At 48.6% G+C, this 22,795-nt stretch overlaps 1 protein-coding gene and 1 long non-coding RNA gene across 2 annotated transcripts in view; one reads left to right on the top strand and one right to left on the bottom strand.

Moving 5' to 3' along the window:
- Positions 1 to 4,984: 4,984 nt before the first annotated feature.
- Positions 4,985 to 22,795, top strand: part of PPP1R18 (protein phosphatase 1 regulatory subunit 18) — a 45,892-nt gene continuing 28,081 nt past the window's right edge. The window contains exons 1-2 of the mRNA XM_083425563.1: positions 4,985 to 6,697; positions 8,078 to 9,726. Coding sequence (XP_083281689.1) covers positions 8,107 to 9,726 — 1,620 coding nt within the window. The 5' untranslated portion in view covers positions 4,985 to 6,697; positions 8,078 to 8,106. The remainder of the gene's footprint in view (positions 6,698 to 8,077; positions 9,727 to 22,795) is intronic.
- LOC310671094 overlaps positions 14,595 to 22,795 on the bottom strand; it is a 37,637-nt gene continuing 29,436 nt past the window's right edge. The window contains exon 2 of the long non-coding RNA XR_014507774.1: positions 14,595 to 15,100. This is a non-coding gene — a long non-coding RNA (uncharacterized lncRNA). The remainder of the gene's footprint in view (positions 15,101 to 22,795) is intronic.

Below are 22,795 nucleotides of genomic sequence, written 5' to 3'. Positions count from 1 at the left end.
GACTTCCTTCAGCTTTTCCGTAAATCTTTCGTAGTCATTATTAATTTCCGCATTTCCTTTTTTACCATTGTCATTAATTATATCTTTTTTCCCTACTAAATATCCTGTTTTAAGTTGTTTACAACACTTCCCCTTTCTACCCTCTTAGCATAGAATAGACCACAGAGCTGGGTATGTTAAAATGGTTTTTACTTACAAACTTTCCAAAGGTCAGATTCATGCATTTTTCCATGCCACAGCAAGAAAACACAGGCAGACATTTTGGGTTACAAAATATAGTAAAACGTTTCTGAACAAGTGGTCTGAGCTTGGAGCGATCAAGCTCACACACATCCTATCTGGACAAGTTCACATGTTGGAAGAAGACAAACAGTAGAAAGAAAGCGAACGAAGAACCTTCCTAACTGTTTGCCACCAGAGGTGAGGGGGCAGAACCTGGTTGAGTCTATGGAAAAAGCTTACTCTATGGTCTTAGCCCTTTCATCCATTAACTAGAGCTAAGCATGCTGTTTTATATGAGGCTGTAATTATATCCCACAGCTTTAGTAAGAGAGGCCAGGGGCAAGCAATCAGCAATATTCTCTCCTTCAAAATGAATGGGGTGGTGTGAGAGCAGTACCACAGCCTTGAGTGTGCACACTTATCCCAGTACTGTCCATGCTCAGAATTTTTGTAGAGTTTGTTTTAAGAAAAGTGGGACAAACTGAAGTGCGGAGTACAGTGGTACCTTGGTTCTCAAATTTAATTCATTCCTGAAGTCTGTTCCCAAACCAAAGCGTTCCAAAACCAAGGCATGCTTTCCCATTGAAAGTAATGCAAAATGGATTAATCCCAGACTTTCAAAAACAACCCCTAAAACAGCAATTTAACATGAATTTTACTATCTAACGAGACCATTGATCCATAAAATGAAAGCAATAAATGTACTGCAGTCACACAATCAATCAGCAGTTGAACTGGATTCCACACAGTCACAAAAACAAAACAAAAAGAGCCGCAAAAACAAAAATGCAAAAACAAAATAGCAAAAACAGACAGACCTCAGTGTAACACTCAAAATAGAAGTGTGGCACTCAAAACGCAGCACGTTCGGCTTCCCAAAAAAGTTTGCAAACCAGAACACTTACTTCCGGGTTTGTAGTGTTTGGGTTCCAAGTTGTTTGATTACCAAGGCGTTTGAGAACCAAGACACCACTGTACCTGAAATAGTCTCCTATCACACCAAACCCTCTTTGCAAAGGAATCCCGAGGAGGCAGTAATATTGGGCAGACACTAGGTGGCACCATAATGCTAAGCATCAAGAGCAGAGACTTTTAACCCCAAGAGTTTGGTGTATGGGAGCCTCCAATGAAATATCTGGCCACAAATATAGGTATAATGACACCCTGCAGCTGGTGTGTATATTTCTCTCTGAAGTTAGTACAGTAAGAAGTTGTTCTTGTCAGGAACAAGAAAGAGTATTCTGGCCCCTTAAAAAATAAACAGATTTATTCTGTGAGCTAGAGAAGCTTTTCTTTTTTCCCAGTAGTGATATATGGAAGTGAGAGCTGGACCATAAAGAAGGCTGATCGCCGAAGAATTGATGCTTTAGAATTATGGTGCTGGAGGAGACTCTTGAGAGTCTCATGGACTGCAAGAAGATCAAACCTATCCATTCTTAAGGAAATCAGCCCTGAGTGCTCACTGGAAGGACAGATCCTGAAGCTGAGAAGAGAAGACTCCCTGGAAAAGACCCTGATGTTGGGAAAGATGGAGGGCACAAGGAGAAGGGGACGACAGAGGACGAGATGGTTGGACAGTGTTCTTGAAGCTACCAGCATGAGTTTGACCAAACTGCAGGAGGCAGAGGAAGATAGGAGTGCCTGGCGTGATCTGGTCCATGGGGTCACGAAGAGTCAGACATGACTAAACGACTAAACAGCAACAACAAGAAGAGCTTGCTCATGCCAGTGTATTGTCTGTAGCAGACAGTTACACACAACACTGGGGCCAAAAGGCAGCACTGGGTCTTTGGAAACCAGAGTCACAGAAGAGGCTTGTTCACACAACAAACTCTACACAGGTATACATGTGCAAGTGCTTATGTGAAAAAGGTATACTCTTGTTGATTTGTACACCTCAACTATTGTCTGCACAGACTGTCCACATGTGTAGCTCTGCTTGTAAATAACTATGAGTGTACAGCTATTTGTGTACACAGGCACACGGATTTTACACTTGCTGAATGGAATGGGTGAACACCCTTAAGAAAACTCCAGCCTCAGCTCTTGGTGGCAATACTCTAGTGCAAAAACAAACATGTGAAGCGTGAAAGCTCATTTTGCCGTCAGGTGCCTTAAATCACAGCTTGCGTCCTCAGTGTATGAGACAGAGATGCTTTGTAGCTCTGGTACAACAAACAAAAACATGGATCCAAAGCACAGATCCTCGCAATTTTCATCAGCCAAGCTCCCACATTTATCATGTAAACCAGGGGTGCCCAAACTTTTTTCAAAGAGGGCCAGATTTGATGTAGTGAACATGTGAGGGCCGACCAAAGTTGTTGAGAGCTTTTTTAGGATTGAAGTTGTTGATCTTTTTTTATACCCCAGGACATATACTGCCACGGGGGCTGGATTAAATCACCCGGCAGCCCGGACTAGGCCCCAATACGGACTTTAGACATGCCTGATGTAATCCTACCTCACCATCCATGCGTAGGACTGCACCATGCGTTGCTAAACTATAAGCTGAAGGAACGCAGCCTCATGAGCCATGCGCTGGAACCTCAAGACTAGACTACTGCAATGCATTCTGTGTGGGGCTACCCTTTGGCTTGGTGCACAAGCTGCAGCTGGTGCAAAACACTGCAGGTAGACGGTTGTTTATCACCAGCCCACAACTCCAGTGCTCAAAAGTCTGCACAGCCTGACTTGACAACTACTGGGCCAGGTTCAAGGTTCCTGTATTAATTTAGGTAAAGGTAAAGGGACCCCTAACCATTAGGTCCAGTCATGACCGACTCTGGGGTTGCGGCGCTCATCTCGCTTTATTGGCTGAGGGAGCCGGCGTAGTTTCCAGGTTATGTGGCCAGCATGACTAAGCCGCTTCTGGCAAACCAGAGCAGCGCATGGAAACACCGTTTACCTTCCTGCCAGAGCTGTACCTATTTATCTACTTGCACTTTGACGTGCTTTCGAACTGCTAGGTTGGCACGAGCAGGGACCGAGCAACGGAAGCTCACCCCGTCGCGGGGATTTGAACCGCTGACCTTCTGATCAGCAAGTCCTAGGTTCTGTGGTTTAACCCACAGCGCCACCCGCGTCCCTTTGTATTAATTTACAAGGCCCTTAATAATTTGGTCCTTGAGGATACCTCAAGGACCACCTAATGCCTTATATCCCAGCCAGATTGCTGAGGTATTTCTCACTGTTAGTGGTCCCCAATGTCTGGGATGCATGGCTCATATTCTCCCCGAGCTGTGGGTACAGTACTGTGGACCCAAATTCATGAAACTTCCTTCCGGCTGAGGTCAGACAAGCCGCCAACCCTGTCAAACATCTGGCACCTACTCAATACTTTTTTAAAATTCCAGCAGGCATGTTAATTGAAGCTTGGTTTTATCATTTCAACTGATGTTTACTTTTTTGTATTATACCTTTGTAAATCGCTCGCTTAGTGTGGTAGTTGAGCAGTATATAAATTCCTTAAAACATAAATGAATAAAGAAATGGTGCTTTCTGAAGGGCTATGCCAGTGTTTCCCAAACTTGGGTCTCCAGCTGTTTTTCGGACTACAAGTCCCATCATCCCTGACCATTGGTCTTGCTAGCTAAGGATGATGGGAGTTGTAGTCTGAAAACAGCTGGGAAACGCTGACCTACGCAGATGAGTTAACTCACAGCTGACCCACAGGCTTGAACTCTGCACCCATCAGCTATGGGGCTGTGACTTCAACTCTGCCTTCTCCAGGGGCTGGCGGCACGAGGGAGTTATCTGGATCCAATCCAGCAGCATCTGTGCCTGACACACACCTGACAGTTGTGCGGTATGTGGGCACCATTTGCAGGAAATAATTTTGCAGGCCTAACTTGGGACCCGAATCTAACCCACAAGCTGGAGGTTCCCTACCGGTTACAAGCAGGTAATAGCAGCAGCAGTAGGAGTAATAATAATAATTTATTTGTACCCCGCCAATCTGGCTGGGTTTCCCCAGCCACTCTGTGTGGCTTCCAACAAAAGATTAAAAATGCATTAAAACGTCAGACATAAAAAACTTCCCTAAACAGGGCTGCCTTCAGATGTCTTCTAAAAGTCAGATATTTGTTTATCTCTTTGATGTCTGATGGGAGGGCGTTCCACAGGGTGGGCACCACTACCGAGAAGGCCCTCTGTCTGATTCCCTGTAACCTCACTTCTCGCAGTGAGGGAACTGCCAGAAGGTCCTCGGAGCTGGACCTCACTGTCTGGGCTGAACGCTGGGGGTGGAGACGCTCCTTCAGGTATACTGGGCCAAGGCCGCTTAGGGCTTTAAAGGTCAGCACCAACACTTTGAATTGTGCTCGGAAACGTACTGGGGGCCAATATAGGTCTTTCAAGACCGGCGTTACGTGGTCTCGGCAGCAGATAGCAGCGCTCACAGCTTACGGACTGCACCGTGTAACAGGTGTCTGGCCCAACAGCCTAAGGCGGACAAGCCACTGAAACAGGGATTCAGAATCCATTCATTTCATAAACCCTGCAGGGCTCAATCTCAGTGTTTGTGTATGTGTGTGTTTCTGTTTTGCCCAAGGGTCTGGGAGTGGGAGAGAGCTCTTTAGCATGATGCTTTTAAAATAATTAAATTATCAACAAACAAACTTGATGCTACGAATAGCAACGTCAGGTGCTACGGGGGGGGGGGAGAAAGGGGTCTACTCGGAAGTAAATACTGCGTCCAGGCGCAATTAGCGCCGATTTAAGGTGCACCGCACCAACCTAAAAACCTCACCAAAGAAACGCTTCGTTGCAGAGGGAGGGCTTCTATTCTACATGCGGGGGGTAGGGGGGGCGAGGAAAATGTGCTCCATGGGGAGGCGGGGAAGGCAAGGAAAGGAGCTGAGCTCTAACTATAGGCTCCCACGCTTGAGCAGGCCCAACTCGGCGGGGCGGACCACCCTCTCTTCTGGAGGAGGAGGAGGTTCCCATCCACGGCGTGGCCTCCCGCGCTCCTGAACGGGAAATCTCTGCAGCCCAAGACTCTCCGCGAGGCAGCTCCTCCCTTCCTGCCTTGAGCCGCCGCCAGCCGCGCCCCCCTCCCCAGTTATCTGCTGCCTGCCAAGCCCCGCCCCTCTTCATTGTCCTCCCCTTCTGTTTATACACAAAGACCCCCATCTTCTTCCCCCTTCCCCTTCCTCCATCCCTCGCTTTTTTCCTCTCTTTCCTTTTTTTTAAAATATTTTCTCTTCCCCTTCTTTTTTTCCACCCTTTCTTTTTTCTCTTTCTCTCTCCCCCCCCCCCCATCCCCGCCCTCCTGCCTTCCTGGGTTAAAGGATTTGAGCAATGGGTCTGGAGGTGGAGCTCGTCGGAGGATTAGAAGAAGCGGATGTGAGAAGAGATTGAGAGGGATTTCTCTCTCTCTCTCTCTCCTCTGCCTCGCTCTGTCGCTCCGATCCCGAAAACTTCTCGGAAAGAAGCAGAGGGAGGAGGAAAGAGGAGGGTTTGTTTTTTTCAAAAAAAGGGAACTAACCAAACCCCCTTCCTCCCCTCCGCCCAGCAACAATCCTGACTCAGACCCGCTTGGATCTGCCCTCCCTTCCCCTCGGCTTGGGGAAAGGAGGAAAAAGAGATCTGCTGCTGAAATCTACCGCCAAGCAGAGGACCAGCTCCGCCCGCGCTCAGCCACGCTCCCGGGGATCATGGGCCAAGCGAGGGATCCAGCCTGCCGCCTGCCCCAAACCTCTAGGACCTAGCTGGATTGAGACTCTCCTCGCGTGTTTTTGCGTATCGTCGGAATACCCTTTCTCCTCCGGGTCCTCCGAGCACTGGAGGTGGCTTCCCCCCCCCCCTTGGCGTCTTGAGGACAAGCCGCCGCTCCGGATCTGGGTTCTGATTTCGGAGCGGACGACCCTCCTGCCTTCTCGGACGCCTGGGTTCTAACGGAGCCGTGAAGAAATTCCACAGAAGGTGGAGCGGGGGAGAAGAAAGGATTCTTTTGATCTCGAAATTCATTGCTTTTCCCCTTCCAATTCTCGGGCACTTTGATTCTCTGCAGATACTGAAATACATTATCTCTACCGCTGTCTTTTAAAAAAAAAAAGGCTCCTTTGATCTCTTGGTTCCTCACCGGACTCCTGGGTTCTGTCGACTTATTGGAACGCTCCACCATTTTAATTATTTATTTTTGATGTCTATAATCCTCTTTCCTCCCGAGCTCCCGGACTGCTGAATTCTCGGGATTTTCTGAATATTAAGAAATTCTTGTTCTACAGACATCCAGCCACCTCTCTCCATCCTTTTGGACTTCTGGGTTTCCAGCTGGAGATTTGAGCCCATCTCCCCCCCCCCCCCGCCCCACCGCCTTGGGCTTTGTGCTGATTTCCTCATCAGGGATCCTGGCTTCCTGACCCAGTTAGGAACTTTTAAGAGGAGGAGTTAGGTACCAAAGTCAACTCGGCACCTCCATCGTTGCTGGATTTAAACTCCTGGAATCGCTTGAAATTCTCGCATTCGGACTCTGGTAAATTCGATATTTAATTTTATCTCATTTCCACGCGGCCTCTTGCAGCCCCACAAACCCACTTTTCCTTTTCAGTCATCCACTGGGGGGCATCCTGATCAGTTTCTGCCAACAGGCAGGAGAAATTGGAGCTGTTCAGGATTTATTTTATCCCAGTTATTTAATTACAACTTACTTCCTGTCGATAATATTAATCTCCCCCCTACCCCCCCCCCCGTTGCCAATCGCATGGGTCCTTGGTGACCTTCTGAACCCGAACCATTCCCCTCCTCAGGTTCAGATGAAAAGAATTCCCTCCCCCACCCCCAAATTGGGAGCCAAAAATATTGCCCCCCCCCAAACTATATCCCTGTTATCTGAGATTAGTTTCCACTACTCGGTACAAAAACCGCAAGACCTGCATGTTTTAATTTAGATCAAGTAAGGAGGATGGCCTGTCAGCCCCTTAGCCTGTGCACACGCTTGCCTCTTCAGATTAGTCTGTGCCACTGTTTAAATCTGGATTAAACAACCTGGAATAATTTCACCACCCCTGGTTTATTACTGCCTGTCACCATTAAGAATTAAAAAGCACACCTGCAGCATTAATAGCCATTGAGTGGGGTTTCAGAACAGTGGTACATAGGAGCTACCTTATTATGAATCAGGCTCTCCAGGGGGGAGATCCTCTTCCCCATCTCTTTAACCACTCTGGCCTCCTCTACAAAACTATGGCTGCAGCATGCCACACTGCCCACCCCCTTTCTCCTCGGCTCCTTCCGTCAGTGGTGTGGCGCCTGAGCTCCTTGCGTGAAGAGATCCACGTGGAGAGCTGTCACCGCCCCAAGGCAGAGGAGGCGGCATATGGTGTGCGGTGTGTGTCTGGGTGTGAGCCGGAAAAAAATTGAGTGGGTTGCGTGCAGGGAAAGAAGGCAACTCCCAGGTGGAGCTCCTCGAAAGAGGGCTTTTCATTTCCACGCCCCTTCCTGAACTGACCCTCACAGTTATCTTTCCTTCCCAAGTTCCTCCATTTTCTTCTTCATCGTTTTCTGTCTTGCTCCCCCTTCCTTCTTTCCCAGCCCTCTTTCCTCCCGGCAATTCCAACTCCTTCCTGCCTCCCTTTCCCTTCATGCCTTCCCCCCTCCCTCCTTCAATCACATCCCCATTCCCTTTCTCTCCCTCTCACAAGCCTTTTCCTATCTACTCCCATTCTGCTATTCGCTCTCCTTCCTTCTCCCCCCTCCTCTTTTCCTCCTTCGCTTCCCTCTTTATTCCTCTTTATCACTCTTCCTCCTCCTCAGAGTCTTTCACTTTCCCCAACTTGCTCTCCCTCCCTCTTCCTCCTCTTCTTTCTCATCCCTGGATTTTCCCTTCTTCTCACATTCCCTCCTTCTTTCCCAGGTTTCCCTCCCCGAGCTCCTCAGGCGAAGATGTCTTCTTCGGCTTCGGCTCTGCCGGAGTGGAAGCTCCAGCTCCTGGAGCGCCGGCGCAAGGAGGAGGAGGAGACCCGCCGGCGGGAGCGAGAGCAGCAAGACCGCATGGCCAAAATGCCCGCCTGGAAGCGGGAGATCATCGAAAGACGCCGGGCCAAGCAGGGCTCCGGCACCTCTTTCTCCGAGTCTGGGGGGCCAGGAGGGACCGAGAGCGGCGCAGCTCCGGCTTCCAGCGCTCCGCAGCCCTGCCAGGAGGGGGAGCCGGAGAGTTCGGTGCTGCAGGAGAAGATCGGCCCCATCCACCAAAACCCATTCATCCAGCTGGAGAAGCGGCGCTACAAGGAGTCCGAAAGCGACCTCGCCAACGCCAAAGCCAAGCAGATTGTTGACCTCTACGGGCAGATCCCGGGCGTCCGCACCTTGCGTGCCGACAACGTCATCATCATCGAGACGGTCCCGGGGGCACCGCCGGCGCAGCTGGCCAGCAGCCGGCAAACGGGCGAAACCAAATCGGGGAGCGTGGAATCTCTCAACGAGCTGCTGGCTCGGCGCGGGGGTAGCGTGACCGAGATCCGCGCCGGGGAGGTCTTCATCGTCAAGTCGGCCTTGAGCCGCAGCGTGGAAGATCTCAATTCAGTCGGCCGGGCCGAAAGCCGGGGCTCGCTGCCCGAGCAGCACCGAGGGAGGGTCAGCAAACTGCTGAGCCACTTCAGCCAGGAGGGTGGCAACATCGGGTCGGTGTCTCCGCGCCCGGTGCGGTCACTGAGTACCGAGAACCTAACGGAAAGCAGCTACATGGCAAGGAGGCCGGCCCGGGTGGCAGCGGACCCCAGCCCGACCCGGAAGCACTTCGACAGCAGCCCTCCGCGCGACCTTCCCGGATTGAGCCCGCCTGTTCCCTACACTGTGGCATCCTATCGCAGCCAGTTTGAATCCAAATCGAGCAGCGGCGAAGGCTGGCCGGACAGCCCTCCCAGGCGCTCCCCGACCGGGAGGAGCTGGGGGCGGGAGGCTGCGTCGCCAGAGAGAAGCCCCAGGAAGGACAGTGTAGATTCAGAGGCCGCTTTTGAGATCCAACCGGCCCCCCCGCCGGCTCCTGTGGCTGAGGACGATGTCCAGGGCAAAGCCTTGGCCAACCTGCGCCTGCACTCTCGGAACTCCTTTGTGGTCGTTCCGCGCCGGGCCCCGTCCTCCCCACCCCCAGAACTCAAGCAGGAAGCCAGCCCTTCTCTGTCTGCTGTCAAGCCCCCAGCCCCCACTTCCTGCTCCTCGCTTCTCCCAGACGCGGAGGAAGAGCCGCCCGAGGCTGCAGAGGCCATGAGGCGTGGTGTGGGGAGCGGTGTCGCCAAGGAGGACGTCCGGGTGGGGGGCTTGGCCCGCGCCTCGTCCCCCCACCCGGCCGTGCAGCGCCGCAGCGGCAACACCATCACCATCAACCCTCGCAAGGCCCCGGCCGCACCTGTGTCCGTGGTGGAGAACGGCATCGAGAGCGACACTTCCCCGGCTGCGGCGCCCATGAAGAAACGCTACCCTACGGCCGAGGAGATCCAGGTGATCGGAGGCTACCTGTCCCTCCAGAGGTCCTGCCTTGCCAAGAACGACCCACACCGGAAAAAGGTACACACACCTGGCTGGCTGGGCTGGGCCTGGCTCAGTTTTGCAGGACCTCCTTTGCTTCTCTCGCCACTGCCCCCTTTTGAGTTTGCTCCTTTCTGCCTTAGTTGGCCCTGCCTGCTTTCTAACTTAGGTGTTACTCTTTCATCGTCTTCCTTCTCTCCCAAATTATCCTCCAATTCCTTTTGTTTTCTTTTTCCTGCTTCCCTCCCTTCTTTCATTACTTCGTCCTCTTTACTCATAGCTCTGACGCAACTGGAAATAGTCATGTAAGGAATTGTACCGAGGCAACTTAGCTGGTTGAAGGGTGTGGGATTTGAATGCAGGAGCCAGAACCTAACTTGGTGAGCTAGGCTCCGTTTATGATTGAGCCTTCCAGTAGCTTTTCTTTTTACAAAGTGCAGAATGCTTCGCTATTCCCGCCGGTTAGGTCACTGCTATTCCCATTTTACAGATGGGAAAATGAGGCCAAGGAGATGCAGCTTGCTCGAGGGTAGACGTATGTCTGAAGGGATTTGAATTCATGCCTAGGAAGCTGCCTTATACAGAGTCAGACCATTGATCCACCTAGCTACGTTTTGGCTACACTGACCGGCAGCCGCTCTGCCGGGGATCAGACAGGGTGCAGGGCTCCCATCCCTTTCTGAGGATGGCAGGGACTGAACCTGGGTCGCATCTTTTGCAGGCAAAAGTGTGTGCTCCACCCACTGAGCTTCACAGCCTTGCAGGCCCTGGGCTCTAGCCCCGAAACACCCTAGCTTTCTTTCAGCTACTTCCTCTTGGTCTTGAGCATTCCTTTCACATTAGGCATAGTGATGTGAAGGCCTTTTTTTTTGTTTTGTATATTAAAAGGCGCACTGTATACGCAGTAATTTTACTCATTGCCTTGTAAGGCAAAACGTTTAGCAGGATCAGCTGTCTGCTGGAGCACTTAAGTCCTTTTCTCCTGTGCTTTTTTTGTCCCCCTTTCACTCTTTCTTTATCTCTTCCCTCCACCCCTTCTCTGAATTTCCTCCTCACCTTCTGCCTTCAGCCTTGCTCCGACAAACTGCTGCATCCTGAGAATTGCAGTCGCCTTCCCCGTGCATAATTTTACACGGGAGCTGTGGCTGTGGTTTGATGTTGACCAACAAACTCTGGACAAAAGCTTGGAGTGTTTGCACACTAAAAAAGCACTTTTGAGCTTCTGTTTCTACTGGTGCCATGCCTGGGTGTTCTTAAGGGAGGACAGAATGCAGAACACTGTCTGCAATGTGTAGGGTTATTGTTGTTGTATTTTTACACTTGTTTGCAGTTGTTTTTGGTTTTACAGATGGATTTAAGACTCTCATTTGTAAATTAGCTTTGGCTATTTATAGACGAGGACCCCAGGAGAGCCCCAGTTACAGGCTAGGTTCCCTGTTGGGCTGGCTGGGCTTCACAAGCTGCAGACCCGAAATGCAAATCTTCTCCCGGTTCAAAGGGGGATCAATATCACAGTTGTAGTTAACATGCAACTGCTTGTTCATCTGAAATTTCATCAGGAGTTGGCTGTGATCACTTGAATGCAACCACTGCCAAAGGGAGAAAAGCTTCCCCTGTGAAGGAGTGGGGCATCCTTTTCTCAGTAAACACATTTCTACAAGACACTTGCTTCTCTGTTTCTTCACACGGTGGTCTGGATTATGGGTTGTGTGCTGTGTGTGTGTGTGTGTGTGCTCAAATGTGTCTGCGTGTGTGCAGATTGTTGTGACTCATAGCAAGAGATGTTCCCATTTCCAGTCATTCTTAATATCTGAAGAGCAAAACGCCAGCAATTTCTGACTTTTGCCAGTAAATGTTGAACCCGTCAGGGTATCCAAATGTCATGCTTGTTTTCCCATCGTTTAGTTGTTCAAAGGACGCTTCTCATGCCATGGATACGAATGTCAAAAAAACACAAGCTGCACACCCACAGATGTTTCTGGTGTTTACAGTTGGGCCGTTAAAAATCTTAAGAGTTACTGGTTAATGCCAGCATTTACCAAATTCTGACATTGACCACAACACACACATAAGTCCTTGTTTGCATGTAACAATAAGCTAGGCTCTCTGACATATCATGTTTTCAGAGAATCAGAGAATCAAAGAAAGGAAGATTACAGTCAACGTAAAGAGCTACGGAAATGACTATAGCAGCAGCAGCATACTTGCATGCTGTAAATGGAGCAAGATAGGACATGTCAAATCCAGAGGAGAATCTTCTGCACAGCTTCTAGGTAGAGCTTAATGCAGCCTAAAGTTTCAGCTGTGATTTGGGCCTCTGAGGAACAGGGTGCTTTGTGAATTACGGAGGTGACTAGTTTTCTTGAGCCATATCCTGGGACCTGCTCTCTGCTTGGACTAAAACACACACAGAAACCAAGCTGTGGAAAAGCAAAAGAATCAGGTTGGAAGGGACATTGTCACCTACTAAAGCAAGAAGGTCCCATAGCCATGATTTACTTCTTCACCAGGGACAAGACTCAACACTAATGTTTTCTAGCGTGCCAACACCTGAAACATTAGAGTCCCCAGCTGCCAGTGGTGCAGTTTTCTAATATGTGATACATATATGAAATAGGTCTATTTATTTGCAGAATGGTCACTTTCCTGCTCGGCTGGAAAAGACTGTGCAGAGCAGCTCACGAATGTCAGTGGCAGGACAGTCCCTACCCCTAGTCTTAAAAGTCTCCGGGGCATGACACAAAAGGAAAAAAGGACTGGGAGGGAGGAGGAAAAACCTAAGTTCATGTGCTGTGTCTTAGGTACAGAGCTCTTGCAATGAGCAGCTGGAATGCAAAGAGTTCGAGGAGAGGAGGAACCAAAGGTTGCTGACCTTTGAGCTGGTGGAGAGGATCTGTAGTCCCCTTGCTTGCTTGCTTGCTTGCTTGCTTGCTTGCTTTCTCTCTCTTTCTCTCTGTCCTAGGATAGAATATCTGGTGATAGTTGGCAGTTGACAGGATCCTGTTGGAGCTGCTCTGTGAGATCTGTCTCTGAAAGAGGGGCATATTCACGGCAATAATTCCTTGGTGGAGGGCAGGTCCTCCAGAGCTAAGCGGCAGCAACTTTCTCCTCAGGGCCTCCCCCGTCTAGTCACCCTCCTGTGTGTCTATGGAGAGGAACCTATGAGCATCCAGGTGTTACAAGACTACACCTGGAGGACCACAGGTTCACCATGCCTGCTGTATGGCATCTGCACTGCGGCATAAGCTTCTCTTTGAGTGGCTGCAGCTTACACAAGATGGCGTCGCCTTAGGCTCTACGGTGTGTGACCTTGGGTTTGTGGTGTGTGTATCTGTGGAAGTGCAGTGTTCAGAATTCGCCAGGCGCATTCTGTACCTGGTTGTCGGCCACTTACAACCAAGTGAAGGTGCCAGGATGGCACCTGACGTCTCCACCATCCGGAGGTGCGTCTCTGGAGATCCTTGGATCTTGACTGTTTTCACACGCTAGCAACACATCCTGTAGAATTCTACGTGTTATATTTTATCTGCGCAATTTCAGGAAACAAAAAGCCGTATTGAAAAATACGACCTTCGAACCGTCTGCCCCCAAAATAGGAACTAGGCATTCTGTTTTGGCTATTGCAACCCTGGTTTAAGGAACTGTTTGGTGCTCAGCTTATATATCTGAGTTTCTAACACTGGTAGCCACACTTACTTCATTACACCAGTATTTTCGACCTTGTGCAGCACTGGTTTGTGGCCCTTGAGAGGTTACCACAGGGCAATCTGGCCCTTGGGCATAAAAGCTTTAGCTGCCTGTGCCATAGAGGAAACACTTCAGGCATAATACAGTGGTACCTCGGGTTGCATACGCTTCAGGTTACATACGCTTCAGGTTACAGACTCTGCTAACTCAGAAATAGTGCTTCAGGTTAAAAACTTTGCTTCAGGATGAGAACAGAAATCATGCTCCGGCGGCGTGGCAGCAGCAGGAGGCCCCATTAGCTAAAGTGGTGCTTCAGGTTAAGAACAGTTTCAGGTTAAGAACGGACCTCCAGAACGAATTAAGTACTTAACCCGCGGTACCACTGTAAATGCCTCCCTTGCTGCCATGGAGATAACTTCCTGCTCCTCTCGCCATATCAGTGGAAGAGTCCAAAATGTGCTGCCCTCAAACGGCACCCAAAGTTCACCACTTGAGACGGAGTCTTTGTGGGTCGGTTGGCCTCGAAAGCATCTAGTTCATGCTGGAAGGCATTACACACAGAAGCCTTAAGTTCCCTCCCACAAAAGCCCTTTCATGCTAGTCGCCCTATACTACACTTCTGGGGTCATTGGATGGGACCCGAACAAATGTAGTAGCCTGTCTCTTCAGTGCATCATAAGGGAGTTATTTAGCCAAATTGCCAGCTACGTGCAAGGCATCCAGGCTACGTCTTTGTTGCCGGGTGCCAGCGGCATTTTCTGCAGCCAGCTTCAGAAATGCTACCGATTTCCTAGCCACCCATAAGCACAGACATCTGCCTCCCGGCTTATTAATGCTGTCCTGCCATTTCCAACGTCTTGCACAACATTCCCCCAACGTGGGAATCAGCGACTAAATAGCAGCTTTAAGTCTCGAGCAACTTAGCTAAATACACCCTTTACGGGGATCCTTTGTCAGCCTTTAATTATCACTCATTAAGAAAATTCCTCAGTTCTTCTGTTACTCAACTCCAAGCCATTAGTGCTGGTGTCCGTAAGGAACATGGGCTTTTGAACCACATCTGCCCCACATTAAGTCAAACGAGGTTTAAATTGACTTAACATTCTTGGTTTCTCAAAAGGAACTCTGGGAATTATATGTTGTATTCAAGGGCTGAGAATTCTGCTTCAGTCACCAGCCCTGTTGAGGAATGGAGTTTCTTTGAGAGGGAGACTTGGCGGTTTAAAAGGGGTAATTACTTTTTAATTAACCGTGATTTAGTTTGTTAAGGTTTTCACAATGGAAGACTGCAGTCCCTTGTTCTGCTTACCAACTTCCCTTCTTCCCAGCCTAGGCTGCTCTTGCGCATTGATGTGCAGAAATCCACCTCCAGTGCATGCAGACAGACATTGTCAGCAGCTAATGTCAGCTACAGTGACTGGTTGAAACTTTGACAATGCTGTGGACTTTTTGAGCTTCGGGTACCATCTCAAAACAGACATAAACCAGCAGCTGAGATCCACACACAGTCATGAGAAGGGGAAGTCAGTAAGCTTTGTCTCCTCCCCAGCCCAGTGTGCATGGAAGCATTTTGTGGCCATGCGTGCGGGAGCTTCTCTGAATTCCGCCCTGTGTTTGCTTGAAGAAACTTGCAGACTCGCATTCCAGAGGTCATTATGGCTTCCAGGTCTGTGAGGGCTACATGGCCACTTTCAGCTCCTGCAGATGTTGTTTCCGTAGGCAGGGCCTGGAAAAAAAACACAGAAACTTACAAACAAGCAAAAAGTTCAAGAATTAAAGCCAACTCAGGTTTATCCTTGCCTGCTCTGTGAACTAGTAAATGGAGCATTCCTCTGCTATTATCACCCAAGCCTTCTTGTTCATCTCCACAACAGAATAACCTATGTCTGTGCATTGTTTTTTAAAAAACATTTTTATTTGATTTTACAAATACAAGGTTATTAAAATCCAAATATAAAGCCATATACAGAGATTCCTCTGAATCTCGTGACTCCCCACCCCCACCCCCTCCATGGGGTCCAATTTTGAACATTTACAACTGCATATTCTTCCATACTATTTTATATCAATCCATATTGTCCGTGATATTTGTTAGACTACACGTGAAATCAAAATCTTGCCAGTGTTTCCATCTGCTTACAGTGGTCTCCTAAATAACTTATAAATTTTCCCATTATTTTATAAAGGTTTTGCCCTCTTGGTTTCTGAGTTTTCCGGTCAGTTTTGCCATTTCGGCATCATCCATCAGCTTGGTTTGCCATTCCTCTCTGGTAGGGACCTTGTCTTCTTTCCATCTCTGAGCTAGTAGCATCCGGGCGGCTGTTGTTCCATACATAAAAAGTCTTTTCTGCTCCTTTGGAATGCCGGTGCCTATAATTCCTAATAAAAAAAAGCTTCTGGTTTCATGATGATATACAGTGGTGCCCCGCAAGACGAATGCCTCGCAAGACGGAAAACCCGCAAGACGAAAGGGTTTTCCGTCTGCAGAGGCGCTTCGCAAGACGAATTTCCCTATGGGCTTGCTTCGCAAGACGAAAAATGACGAAAATTTTCGGGTGCTTTTTTTGCTCCAAAACCCCTTATTTTGAATCGCTAAGCTGCTAAAAGCATTTTAGCAGCAAAACCGCTAATCCCCCCCCCCTTAAAAAGCCGTTTTTAGCCCTTTTTTAGCCAATAGCTCTAATAGCGCTACTCCGTCAATGGGCTTGCTTCGCAAGACGAAAAAACCGCAAGACGAAAAGACCCGCGGAACGGATTCTTTTCGTCTTGTGAGGCACCACTGTATAGTGTTTGTGCGTTTTATATCCCCTCATGAAATGCTCTGCACCTTGACTGAACCTTCTTCATTCTGATGGTCTGGCTAGCTTGGGTGAGTTTGGCATCTCTCACTCCCAATTTCTATGGTGTCCAGGATTTCAAAATATTGCATGCCGGTGGTGGGGAATCTGTGGCTCTCCTGATATTGCCAAGCACCAATCCTGTCATTCCTGGTCATTAGCCATGTTGGCCGAGGCTCCCAACTCCAGTAACATCTATAGGACCAGAGCCTTCCCATCCTCGTTGTACTGTTTAGGAAACAAAGTGATCCCCATAAAGGCAGACAGTATTTCTAGGAACCAGAGCTGACTCTATAAAGTTAGTGTCATTCTACTCAAGGCAACTGGCACATGTAGGTGCAAATTCTATTTTTTGCCGTTAAATGGGCACAAGTTATCCTGATCGCAATCTCCCCTTCTAACCTGTGTGTTCCCCTCCCTCGCCATCCGACATACTTGTTTGCATTTCACCCAAGCCTGTTCACGACATCCCTCAGGGGGGAAATTCCAACCCTGCCTTTTCATCCATTGCTGGACTCTTCTTTTCCTTGTCTTCCTTTACAAAAAGCCCTTTTATCGAGTCTGATTTGCTGGAAGCAGCTAAGCCTGACTGGAGTCCTCCCCACCCCACCCCGCCGCTTCATTTCTTTGGCCTGAGCTATTGCTGTTGGGCTCCGGTCCAGGGCTGACACAACGGCCTCTGAGAGGAAGCGAGGCCGGCTGACATCAGCTGAAAGCAGCGACTGGCTTGCCCTCAGCCTCCTCCTTCCTCTTCTGAGCGAGCAAATCTGTGAGAACGAGCTCTCAACTCTTGCTTCCTTGCCTGGGCCAAAGCCCTAGTCAGAAAAGGGAGCTGGGCTACAGGGCTAATCTGGTTTCTGGTGGGGGAAAGGGCAAAGATGTTACAAATCACCCGACAGAAACTTTGCTGGGGAAAACAGCCATCCGAAAGATGGCGTCCTGTGGTACCTCAGAAGGCGACGAGCTTCTTGTGGCATTAATAGACAACGGCTTATTTCAACACACATGTTTATTCGGATTTTTAAAAATCCACATTCACCCACTCGCAGAACTTCCACTGTGAGGGTCACAGTTTGCTAAACTTTTAACTTGTTTTTTAAACTGTCTGACATGGCTGTGGGGATGATTCAGTCCCACCACAAGTCCAGCAGGTGAAGATTCCTGTTTCTCTCTCATTTGTCTTGCACAGAGAAGGAGAGTAGGATGGGGACATGGGGAGCTCCTGCAGCCTCCCTACCTGCCACCATAGCGATCTGTAATGCTGCCTTGATGAGTGGAGGGGAAGGAAAGAGAAACTATTGAGCCTCTGCACGTGTGGCAGAGTTGGATCATGCCTCAAATATTTGCTTAGAGTGAAGAAACGTTGCTAAGGGGGCATGTGGGCAGTTCCAAAGAAGGCTACATACTTCACAAATGGAGCCAGTGTCTTGAAGAATTGTGGGCCATGGGAAAGTGTCAGCAAATGCAGTGTTTTCCCTCATGGCACTGCAGGGATGGGAGAAGCACCGTTCTGCACCGTTCAGAAGTTGCTAATGTGCAACGGCACCTGTCAACAGCATTCAGTCTTTCCAGACCCATAAAGTACTGATATAACCCCTATCTGCGACTTGTGACACAGATTTAATTCTGTGGGTTAGATGTGTGTGTGTGTTTTGCCTCTACCAGCCCTAAGCCTATTTCTTATCTCCCCCTTTTCCCCCTTCCTTTTGCTCACCTCTCTCTCTGCCTTTGTCTCCAACATATACTTGTAGCACTGTTGATTTGGAGGGAAAACACAAACACATTAGGCTAGCAACTCATCCACAAGAAAGCTCCATGATCCCATTGGTGGAGCGTGTGTGTTTTCCATTGGTGGCGCATATATATATTCTTGAGTCATCAGATGTCTCTTTTTACTCAAGAGTCACCCAGACCTTATAGATTACTTTTTGCCCTAGCGTCACAGGGCCACAAAGAACAGTGTAATGGGCAACCTGATCACAGAAATCCTGTCAATATTCATTTCTCAGGAAGTGTTTATAGGACCACAGCTCTGACCTGCAACTGTATTCATGCTTTCCTGAGAGTAAGTCCCATTGAGCTTAGCGAGGCTTACTTCTGAGCAAACATGTGTAGGATTGCATTGGTTTTGTCCCTTCCTCTTTAATTCTTTTATTCCTAAAGCGCCATTTGTTAATCACTGCCATCCACTTTGTGGCTCAATCCCAAACTTTTTGGCTTAAAACTTATAGCCTGGTGAGTTCAGTAAGACCTATGTCCCAGTCAGCATGCTGGTAGATGGGGCATATTATTTGTACCTACAACCCCCCCAAGTCCATCGTGTGTTCTTTGCAGACATATTCCAGCCTGTTAGCCTAAAACCATTACAGTGGTGCCCCGCAAGACGAATGCCTCGCAAGACAGAAAACCCGCTAGACGAAAGGGTTTTCCGTTTTGGAGGTGCTTCGCAAAATGAATTTGCTATGGGCTTGCTTCGCAAGACGAAAATGTCTTGCGATTCCTGGGGTTTTTTTCCCGCTCCTCATCCCCTTTACCAAGCCCCTAAGCCGCTTAACAGCTGTTCGCTAAGCCGCTTAACAGCTGATCTAAGCCGCTAATAGCCTTTTAGCAGCTAATCCGCTAATCCCTTAAGCCGCTAATAGTCGCTAATAGCGCTAATCCGCTAATGGGCTTGCTTCGCAAGACGAAAAAAACCGCAAGACGAAGAGACTCGCGGAACGGATTCTTTTCATCTTGCGAGGCACCACTGTATATATAAAGAGAAAAGCATTTTGTTGACTCTTGGAACAGGAAAGTTCAATCGTTTTTCATCTCCCTTTTCAGACGTGATCCAATCATCCTTATCCTCACACTGCTGTCCTATGCACAGAATAGTCTCAGTTAGTACATTGGGGCTTATTCCTATATAATCGTACATAGGATTTCAGCTTCAGTTTCTCTTTTCTCACTGCTGCCCATCCCTGACTGACAGTCAAGTGCAATTCCGTGGATATCTATTTAGAAAGGCCCCATTCAGTTCAGTACAGTTTATCCCCAGGTAATTCGGTACAATGTAGATCTCTCTTTTCTTCTCTCTCTGCGACTGCCCTTCTCCTGGTTCCAGCTGCCTCTTTGACAGATGCAACCCACATTGTGAGCAAGAACACAGACAATACACAATTTTCCACACCCTGCCTCTGTAGTGGCCCCTGCCAGCATAGGATTCTGGGGATATTTTGTTGAGTCCCCTCCTCCTAGGCCCTGCGGTTTTGGCTGCATCTCAAAACCCCTTTTGTCTCGTTCTGGCTCTAACGTCCTGCCAGCTGTAGCTGGCCAAGGGGCTGCTGGGTGAGCACAGAGAGAATGCCAGGGTGAGCGATGACAACACTCAGGAAGTTAGGAGTGGTGGAATTCCTTGCTGTTGCTAACAGAGACGTGGGTTTTCCCCAGGGCCTTTTTTGCAACACCGGGGATCTTTATGTACAGAGGGCATGTGCTCACGCAGGAATCACATACCCACCCACTCACATGCTCTCCCTATTGCAAAGCACTTTGAGAAGGAGTTACAGGGGCCTAACAGAAGAGAAGAAGAGGGTGAAGAAGGGATCTCTGGGTTTACCGTAATTCTCACTTCTGGAAGGGGAGTGATGTTTTGTGGGCTAGAACAGAATAGGACAAAAATAAGTGCCACCATGATCAGAAGAAAGAAAAAGCCCGGGCAGCTCTTGCATCTTTCAGAGCAACTTTATGTGCATAAATTAGCACAGGCGTGGGAAACCTCTGGTCCACTGGCCAAATTAGGACCCGCCCAAAGTGGCCTGCAGGGTGCTGGAGGAGCTCAGGATCCAGTCTGCTGGCTGGATCCTGAAATGAAGCCTTGCAGAGCGTGATGGTGGCATATATTGCTGCCGACCAATTATGTCCCGCTATATGGGCCAGTTCAGAAGCTGGCAACCTTAATTCTATCACCAGATCTGGACAAAAAATAGTAGTTAAAGCAGGGGAAATGGCTAGACTTCCTATCTTCTGCCAAGAGGCTGATTAAGGAATTGGCAGTGTCCTGAGTCCTGTGGCATCTTAGAAAGTTTTCTGTGCATTTGACAGAGAAAAAAAACCCCTAGCAATTCTTGGTTTATTGGTTTCCGGCTTCGTGATGAGTCAATGGTGGAGGTTCAGGCAGGGGAAAGCCGGGATTTATGAGGCAAAAATCTTGGCAGTGTTCCCCAGTGGGTTCCGGGGAGCTCATGCCAACCTGAAAGGCAGAGTGGGTGCGACCTGGAAGTATGTCCCTGCCATGGACGAGTCTCCAGCATGATTTGTGCTTGGTTTCTCCATAATTTGGACAATTGGTATTAATCAAGAGGTGCTCCTGGACTGTCATATGCCAAAGGGCTGCAATCTATCAGCTGCCAAAAGGATTGGGCTTGGCTCTTTGGAGTTTATTGTGGCTTTATTTTGCTAATTTATTAGTTGCCTAATACAGGGCAGTCTCTAAGGAGACTTACGATCAAGCTTAAAATACATACAAAATATTTAAAAACAACCATCAGCAATTAATGATCATCAAAATTAAATCAATACTTTAAAAAAACACACAAAAACTCCAGCCTCCGCAGGAAACAAGGAAACAGAAATACTTTCAGCAACTGGCACAAACTAATCCAAATGATGAACTAGGCTCTTGCCCAGGAAAGCTCATACTACAATAAATGTTGTAGCCTTTAAGATGCAAGAGGGTTCATTGATGTATTTGCTGCAAGAGTCTAATACGCTTCTTAGCCCCTCTTAGCTTTTCAGTGTTTCCAAATTAGGTTATAATAAAGATGAGTGGCCTGGAGAAATAGAGTGAGGCGCTTAATACCGCATGTACAAGATTACGTTTTGTGTTTAATCCAGAGCTATCACCAGGGTGACCAGCTGCAAGAAATGACAGGGTTCCTGTACCTTTCATAGCTGTGTCAATTTCCCTCTTCCATATAGCTATTAAAGGCGCAGGAGCCCTGCCCTTTTCAGTATCTGGCAACACCAGGTTCAGTAGTCAACTAATACAGATCATAATCCTCACTTTTACCCAAAGGCAGGTGAGAAAAGGGTGGGAACGGCCCACCCTTTCTCTGTTTAAAAGAGCATTAACGGGTAACTAATACACACTGGATGATCTTTTGGGCACACCCTTAAGAGTAATAATTTCTACTAGGAAATAAGCAGAAAAAATGACAGCAGCAGCACAGAACTGCAGGCCTAACAAAACAGTGAGAGAATTACAAAAGGAAATGTCTCTACCAAAGAATTGGTAGGTGTCATGATTGCCAGATGTGGTGATGGTGACTAGCTCAGGTGGCTTTCGGTTTTATTTTCAAAGGGCTGTTAAGCAAACTCATGTGGGATGAATCTCTCAATGGCTATTCGCTGTGGTAAATAAATAGACCCCTCATGTACAGAGGCAGTATACCTCTTCCTAGAGGAATTTTGAACGAAATGGCTCTCGTTGTACAACAAGATGGCAGGGAGCCTGTGGCCCTCTGGATGTTGTTGGACTCTGTTAAAAAGAATAGCTAAGGGGGCTCTCAAAAAAGGTAATGAGGGTGGGGCAGAGCCCCCCTTCCCTCCCTGTAATTCAGTCCCCGAACATAGCTGGTTTTGCATGGGCAGCCTGAGGGCCAGACCAGCGGTGACTTTCGCTTATGTGGGTTGGTCTTAACATGGCTGATTTCCTAGTTTTTCAACAAATAGGTGTGGGTGGGCCTGAGGCCAATAAGGGACCATTTCCACACACCACAGGCCTGATCCGGGCAGGAACCCTCAAATCGGCTGTTTGTTTTGTTTTGGTTTTTTTAATCAGTCACAAACCGCCAGACTCTCTGCCTAGTTTGACCCTCAGTAAACAAAGCAGCGCAAGCCTGGAAACCAGCCAGTCATACAGTGATAGAAAGAGATAGTGAGGAGATCAAGGCACATTGGCCTTAGGGGGAGGTGACCTCCCCCCAAGCCAGCCCTCAAATTATGGGGGGGGGGGAGGAATAAGGCTCCTTTATGAAATCCACAAACCCCAGCTCCTATTCCTCCCAGATTCACGTCCCAGTGCAGCAGAAAACAGGGATTCTCAAAAAAGTTGGCCTTTGTGTAGTTCAAGAAGTTTGTTTTTCGGCATCTGCCGTTTGCACTTTTTGAGGCCTCCCTCAGAATCTGGGAGTTGCAACTGTCTGTCTGTGGCAGATGATACACATGAGGCACCGAGGACATTTTTGCGTGTGCAACTGGCAGAAGGTCCAGGGCAGCATCATGGAAGATTAAATACAGAGGGGAACAGGAGTGGGAGCAGCGGACCACGGCTCCTCCTGGCAGAAGCCGCCCGCTGTGTTTTTCCAAAGGAAGTCATTAAAAATATACTGAAGTCAGTGTTTATGAAGTTGCCACAGTTACCATGGAAGGCCTCTTTTAACTCCTCACTTCTTTGCGGCAGATACCCTTAAGAAACCTCCCACCCAAGGCCTGGCACTTTTTGGCACACACTCAACCCATCCCCTCTGCATCTGCCTCAGGCCATCGCTGAGAAACATTCCTGGCATTGAGCTGAACTTGATTCCACTGGTTTCAGCCCAGCG

The sequence above is a fragment of the Podarcis tiliguerta genome, assembly GCF_965153285.1.
Source record: "Podarcis tiliguerta genome assembly, chromosome: 2".
Classification (NCBI taxonomy): Eukaryota; Metazoa; Chordata; class Lepidosauria; order Squamata; family Lacertidae; genus Podarcis; species Podarcis tiliguerta.
This window is presented reverse-complemented; position numbering and strand designations above follow the sequence as displayed.